At 40.4% G+C, this 7,873-nt stretch overlaps 1 protein-coding gene across 3 annotated transcripts in view; it reads right to left on the reverse strand.

The window, feature by feature from the left end:
• Nucleotides 1-7,873, reverse strand: part of kalrnb (kalirin RhoGEF kinase b) — a 134,743-nt gene that overhangs the window by 16,541 nt on the left and 110,329 nt on the right. For all 3 annotated transcript variants that reach the window (XM_036569987.1, XM_036569988.1, XM_036569989.1), the window contains one exon: nt 239-516. In XM_036569987.1, coding sequence (XP_036425880.1) covers nt 239-516 — 278 coding nt within the window. The remainder of the gene's footprint in view (nt 1-238; nt 517-7,873) is intronic.

Raw genomic sequence — 7,873 nt, forward strand, 5'->3', positions numbered from 1 at the left:
GCTGAATGCTGGTGAAAGCTACTGACTTCTAGTCTTTGTTAGCAACACTAGCCTCACAGCCCCAGTGCAAAACTATGGAAGCAAAATCTAGGCACCAAACATCTATTAAAATGAAATCTTTTTGCTTTGGAACTACACGCACTTAACGGTATCAACTATGAATGACTGTAGGATTTATATATCTGTCTTCAGATATTTTTTTTATCTGCCACTGCATCACTGGACTCTGGACGTTCACCTCTTCAGTGCTGTCCTCGTGCTGAGGCCCAAGGTCCACGCTTTTGCGGCCGTCCCGTTTGCGTTGCTTATTGTTGGGTTTCTTGGCGTTGGCGTTATCTCCTTTGCCGTGGCTGAGGCGCCGAACGGGGCTGGTCAGCCACTTCTTCAGTGTGTTCCCAGTGGTTCCCGAGCGTTTGGTTCCAGGAGAGCTGGTGGTCAGAGAGCTCACAGATGCCTGAGGCTGCAACGACGCCACTGACTCCGACTTTACCTCCGAGCCGCCCGCTGGATAGTTCTCTACAGGAGAGCACAGGTGACATACAGATAAAACTACAGATACCAAAAAGCAGAAGAACCTGCATACTCCCATACCAGATACACCGGCCAAAAGTTTGGGTACAGATTGCTGTATTTTGAAATTGGCATTTTCTTGCTGTTACTTTTCAAGATAAAAAAGTAACTGCCAAAAGTTTTGATGACATAAAACAAAATAAAATCATACTTTGGGTATTTTTTGCAAACCTCAGCTTCAATATCATCAAAGTGTCTTCTTTTGTGTGAGCAGTTTTCTTTCCTAAAGATTTACCTGACTTTTCATTTCCTACTGATAAAAAATATACATTGAAACTATTTTGGCTGATGAGTGCTGAGTGCATCACAACAAGGGGAAAAACGTGTGGAGTTGGCATTATTCCCAAAATAGCACTCTCACTAATACTGTCACACATATTCATGTGTAATATTGTTCTCCTCAAAATAAACCTGACTGGACTTCAGTATATTAAAATATTGAAACCTGACAAAGAAAACATACTTATTTACTAAAAACATTTAAAAAGCTGGGTGTCCCAAAGCTCTTGACAGGCAGTATAGCTAGAAAGTACAACTAAGATGCCACAAAGGTATAGACTACATAGTGACAGGTGTTTTGAGCCATAGTTCAAACACAACAGCAAAAAATAGTTATTTCAAGCATTTGAGATGTCTTCTGTAGGAGAACGCACCACCAGCACAGCAAAAATAGAACCAGGCACATTCAGCCTTGGCATATCTAAACAAGACAGGATGTGAGCAGCCATAGAGTCTTTCAAAAGCTTTCAGCCTACAATTCAGCAAGAAAATCAGCAGTACCAAACCCAAGCAGACACTATACCCCTTTCTTGATGTCCAAGGCTTGAGGCAAGTATTGAGAAGAATCTACTGGCTCAAGTGAGACTCAGGAAGCGTTAACCAGCAGCTCAAAGTCCATGCTTGTGATTGGACGATAAGACAGATGCACAGACACAATGGCCAAACCAGACGAACCTGATCTTAGAATGCTGCTTAACGTGACTCTTCTCAGAATGCACTACAACATACCACTGAGACGGCACGTGACTCATTGGGTACCTCTCAGTTCACCGTAAATGGAACTGCGCCAATAAGCATTTTCTATAGGCCAATACTTTTAAAATAAAGAGTAAGCTTATGAAAGCCAAATATGAAAATGGAAGAACATCATCTCATTCAGGAGACTTGCGATGTGTAAAATGTAACTGTACACAGTTTTCAAAAAAATGTATTGGAATTTATGTTGATAGCTGCATCAAGAGAAATCCTTCCTACATCTTGTACTTAGAGAATAAAGATTGTGATGAAAAAATTCTCAACATGGTGAAACTTCTCTTGTAAATGTCTATATTGTGGTGTCAGCATAGAGTAAGACATGGGAGAAGCCATAATTCCCACAAAACACCCACACCCCTGACACAGAATAATACAAATAACACATACAGATACCTTTAAACTGTCAGACAACAACATAAACATTATATATCCTTTTACAGGGAGCATGCACCTCCCATGAGCCCTTACGGCAACACAAGCAGTGGGACACTACAATATTTTTCCACTCAAATGAATTTTATCCTCGTGAAATATTTTGTATTAGCTGGCTTCTTATTTCCTTAAGTACGTGTCGACGTGCGTGAAGATCTCTTGTTAAGTTGTGCGGAGATCTTGAGAATTATCAAGCAAGTCAGTCAGCTTCATTCATTCAGCTCATGCATTCACCCATGCAGAGCAGGCATGGGTGGGTAAGTGGCCTGGGTAGGTATGTGGGTAAGTGGCTTGGGTAGGTATGTGGGTAAGTGGCCTGGGTAGGTATGTGGGTAAGTGGCTTGGGTAGGTATGTGGGTAAGTGGCCTGGGTAGGTATGTGGGTAAGTGGCCTGGGTAGGTATGTGGGTAAGTGGCCTGGGTAGGTATGTGGGTAAGTGGCTTGGGTAGGTATGTGGGTAAGTGGCCTGGGTAGGTATGTGGGTAAGTGGCCTGGGTAGGTATGTGGGTAAGTGGCTGGATGGGTAGGTAGAGTCATCTGAGAACTTCTGCAAGTTCCATGAAGTCCAATGTGTAGACGATGAATAGAAAGTTTGACAGTGTCACACATCCCTCTGATCCTGCTTCCACTATAGACTCAATTTCCCAGAACTCCCCGGGAGATCACGAGAGTGTACAGACGTGACAGCTCCTAGTGCTGCTCACCACAGTCTCCAACGGTCTCCGAAGTCTCACAATCTTGTTGGTCATCCAGGAAAATGTACTACCATCAACCTGTTTTGTCCTGAGCTTGTTTCACAGTAGGAAAGGCAGATTAGTGTGAAAGCACTGATGAAATTCAAGAACGTGATCCGGACTGTGGTTCTGGCTTTGTCCAGGTTTTTGTGTTGACACTGAGTAGATATTCAGGTCAGTTATTTTTTTTTGTAAACTGATTTTTACAGCAGACAATGTCTCAGAGCAGCTTTATAGAAATGTGGGTGGAGATCTTTAATGCTCGCTGAGGGAACATGAGGACGAAACACTGAGAGAAGCCAAAACTCAGATGGGTAAACCATCCTCCTTCGGGCAGACAGTGGAGTTATGACACAAGTAGGGCAAGTTTACAAGTGAGATTTAACAGAGGAGCTGGGGTCGTACAGAGAAAAGATCCAAGAGATGAGCCAGTGACCACAGATCCGGTGGACTACTGGACATATACACAATGAGATATGACGGTGAGAACATGATAAAACATGATAAGCGTAAGGCACAACTAGAAGGTGCACTATAAGTACATCAACACCACCTGTCAAAAGTTTGGGGACACGTAGACTGCTGCTCAAAGGTCAGAGACCACCAGCCATTTATTTAATTAATTCATTAATCCGGTCAAAACAGCCATTAGGTACAAGTTATTTATTTTTCAGGAGATATTTCAGAGGAGACTAGATACAAGATAGCCCACTGAAGTTAAAAAATTATTAAAGGTTTAGAGAACATGGAAATCCTAACAACCATGCGAGACCTGACAGACCACTGAAACTGCCCCCGTCAGATCACAACACTTAAAGCTTTCATCTTTGAGAAAGAGGAGAAAATCAAGCTCCTTCAGATATGAAAACATCCACAGGTGTTTCTGTTCATCCTTCCACTGTGAGAAGACAACTCAGTGCTATGGGTCTGAAAGGATGTGGTGCTGTCAGGAAGCCTCACCGAGAAAAGGAAATGAATACATTTGCAAATCGAAGAAAGAAGCTGCTGCTATTCTCAGACTGACCACCCCAGAGTCCAGACCACAACATCTGATTGTAATTGAGATAACTTGCATCATGAGAAGCAGAAAATGTAACGAACATCTAAGACTGAACTTTGGAGGTGCAGAAAAATAACCCTGCAGATTTCTTTGAAGAACTGAAAGCAAGTCTCCCAAAAAAAGATGTAAAGCTGTAACAAAGATAAAGAGCGGACAAACTAAATACTGATAAAGACATTATATTTATCTGTTGAGACTTTTCTGTTAATGACATGTTTTCTGTTGCTGAAATATGAATAATTTGTATGTAATCGCCATTTTGACTGGAAATGAACTACTACGGTGACTTTTAAATAAATTAGCTTTTTTGTTGGTTGCAATAACCTATAAATTAAACAGAAAGCTAGTTAGATATTGCTATTTTTCTTAGCAAAAATTACAAAATTGACGGAACATCTGATTGAAGACCTTGGGAATAATCATGTCACCAACATATTGTATTGCCTTTATTGTGATGTCAGCACTGAAATGTTTTAGGTGTTTAAACCACCTTTGGGCTAAAAGAGTTTCTATATACGGTTTTATCACTAGTTTGGAAAAGAAAACTGTTACATCACTATTTAGGCAAAACATACTCTTCATACCAAGGCAGACAAAAATATCTCCAAATCATGAATAGTTGTTTTATGTTAATAAACCCTTTCTATGTATTTTTCATACTTGATTGATAACAGTGGAAATGAAAACTGCTTTGTTGTAAAATGTCAAATGAAGGTAACGTTTGACGGGCAGTATATGTACTATAACTAACACACAAATTAAGTGTCAAAGGTCATTTCCTGTCTGGTACCTGTGTAACCCCCAGCGGTTCCTTTCACCCCTCTCAACTACTCACTCTTCACTCTTCCTGTCTCTGCTGCCCCGGGCAAAATCCCTACTGAGCGCGTGCCGAAAAACAAGGCCGTGTTGTCTACAGCAAACAGTTTTATTTCCTCAGGCTTCTGACGCTACAGCACTGCAGTCATCGTGACCATAGCAACAAGTCAATGGGTTTCCAGTCTCATGCCAGGTTTTCGCTACAGTGTCTCTGTATGGGCTGGACAACGCGGACCTTCGCAGCACAGCTCTCGCAACTTGCTGAGTCAACTAAATTCCACCATCCGCTGGGCAAAACAAGACAAGTTCTCAACATGAGGTGGAAGGCAGACCAGAGTAAAAGTGAGAGTGATGGCAACCCGTGATAAGGATTTTTCCATTTAGTGGATAAAGTGATAAGCCCAAAAAATGCTATATCACATACAGCCTCACTCGCAGAAAAAATAAACTGATAAAACAGCCCTTATGAGCTCACCAAACACACACCATTTCAACAGTTACACAACTATTTGCAGTGATGCTAAAGGTTATTACTTTTGGATTGAGAGGAGGCTTCTTTTTTCACTTTTACAGTCATATGCAAAACTTTGAAAATCCACAGTCAAAAAACATGGTTTATTAATTTTCTAAGCGAAAATGAGTTAACACATCCTCTGCAGGGAACACACTTAAACAGGTCATTTTTTTATTTTAGTGCACAATTTCTATTTGTTTGCCGAGTTGAACACATTAAAAAAAGCAAAAAAAAAAAGATCCAATAACTTCTGCACAGGCCACAGTCTACGTCTTATTTTTATCCTAGTATGTTAAATTTAGCAAATAAACAGTAATTCTGCATTAAAATGTGCAGACGTGTATTCACTGTAGAGCATATGTTCAATAATTTTCATATTTTTGATTAACCAAAAAAAAAAAAAAGCCAAAAAATGATGACCAAAAAACAGATTAAAAGATTAAACAGGCTTACAGCGAAGTGTTGAGTCTAAGATTTTACAAATGATTAAAATGGTGGTGAAGACGAGAAACAGTGATTGAAAACTCCATTCACTGTTTCCTTCGCTCCTGCACTGGTCAGCTCAGACACGCTCAAACTGAGCAGAAGCAGAGTGAAACGTCGGTTCTGTTAATTTCCCGGTTTTTGCAAAAGACATGTACAGTGATGCAGAATACAGCAAAAACAACAGACGCAGTAAGTCCCTGCAAACACGCTAACGGCATCTGTAGTCACAGCTTTTGAAATCATGAAAAAATTCATAAATGACAGTGCCAACTAAAAGCACATAAAATAAACAAAAATAATGGAATATATTGCCTTGGACAATCAATCATTCCCTGTTGTCGGGGATTTTTGGCCAGTGCATTTGGAATTTCGGCTTTGGCTGACGTTTGTATACTATGATATCATTACTGCCTGCAATAGTGAAAAAGGATACAAAAGGATATAAATTTAAGTTCATATCTCCCACCCCTAACAGGCTCTAGAGCTGTCCATTCTCTTCTATTTTCTCTGTAATAGAGGGAGTGGCCAGGGCAGTACTTGGGCGTGAAAACACAGCTGAGTGTCTCGCTGCTGACCAGGAACAACTTGACCAGAGCATGGATGATCTCTGTGGGTCAGTTTCCCTGAGAGGCGTCTTCAAAGTGCGGCTTTTAGTCTCTACAAACTGCTCCGGCACATCAAACGCAGCTCTCAGCTTCAAAGCTAATGCAGCCCAGGAGCACTGGCTTGCTGATCGCAAAATTAGGTTATAAGAAAACAGTGCAAGCTCAAGGAGGTAGTTACGCACATATGCACTCGCATACACACAGACAAACACACACACACATACACACACACACACAGACAAACACACAAACCAAAACCCAGTGTAATCACATCCTTAAAGGTATAATTCAGTGAAAATCTAATTTACACAATTTTCCACTTAACCCACATATAGTCAATCAGCCAAGACATATTCGGTGTGCAAATTTCATAACTTCTTTAGTTCAGCACGGAGCTACAAGGCTAACATTGCTAACAAACACTAGAAGTCAATAATCACCCAAACAGCTTCAATACAGCCCCCTAACTTCTCTCCACCTGCTCAAACCACAGCCAGGTCTGCATTCACAGGTTGTGAGTTCGCACAGTATGATTTACTTTGAACTGTAAAAATGAACAAAACTTCACCATCAGCCACCGTCGTCAGCTATTTCAGACATCAAGTGCCTAATTTCAACTTTGTGTACATGCAGGTCATGCAAGCATATCACTGCTGTCAGAACAAAACCTTGTATCTCCATTTTTGTTGTTTTTCAGCTTTTGACATAATTCAAAAACACCCATTGTCCTTTACACTGTGTATAAATTTCATGATGAATGGACCAAAAGAAATGACCCAAAATGATCTGGAAAAAAAGTCTGGTTCCATTGACTTACATTAAAAGTGGAGTATGTTTTTACCTTCTCCTGTAAAGTTGTCGTTTTGGAGATATGAGGTTCAGCGATATGGATGTTACAGATTACGTTTGCCATTTCTGTTGTTTCTTTTACAAATAATTGCTAATCTTTTGTTTAGCTGTTATATCATTAACAGACACTCACATTGGCTAGCATGGTGCTGTGTGATGGGGGGGAAGAAGCGAGGCTGTCCTTTCCACCCAGTGAGAGTAAGTTTAGTTATACTCATGGCCAACGATAGAGTGAAAGCTTGGGTGGTTCATAATTTATTTTACGAATTTAGTTTCAAATGCTACTTGAAGACCATTACCAAACCACAATTTGTCTAAATTTGTCTAAATCATTTGGCACCACAATGTGTTTGTTTCATTGTCGTTTTTTTACACTATACACCTGCTCTTTACATTGTGTGAACGTGTCATGACTAACAAACAAACAGAACTGGTCCAAATGTGCTTGGAATAAAATCTAGTTACATTAAAGTACATGAAAGTTACCATTCTTTCATTAGTGAGACTGTCTAACAGTCATATGTGGTTTGTGAGAAACACTAGAAGCACTCAGACTGAAATAGCAATACAGACTCACACTGTTTGAAATGAAGAAATCAAAGTATTCAAAATAAGCATCAATAAAGCAGCACTCAAAAAGAGGAAAGGCTTAATACACACATTACACCTGTCCTACACGTAAACAGCAAAACAACAGAATCGCACAGTGACTCTCCAGCAGAGTTTGAGAAGAGTCAGCAGTGTGTGAATATTTGCTAGGTAGGTCTGGTAT

This window comes from Colossoma macropomum, unplaced genomic scaffold (assembly GCF_904425465.1).
Source record: "Colossoma macropomum unplaced genomic scaffold, Colossoma_macropomum, whole genome shotgun sequence".
NCBI classification, from domain to species: Eukaryota; Metazoa; Chordata; class Actinopteri; order Characiformes; family Serrasalmidae; genus Colossoma; species Colossoma macropomum.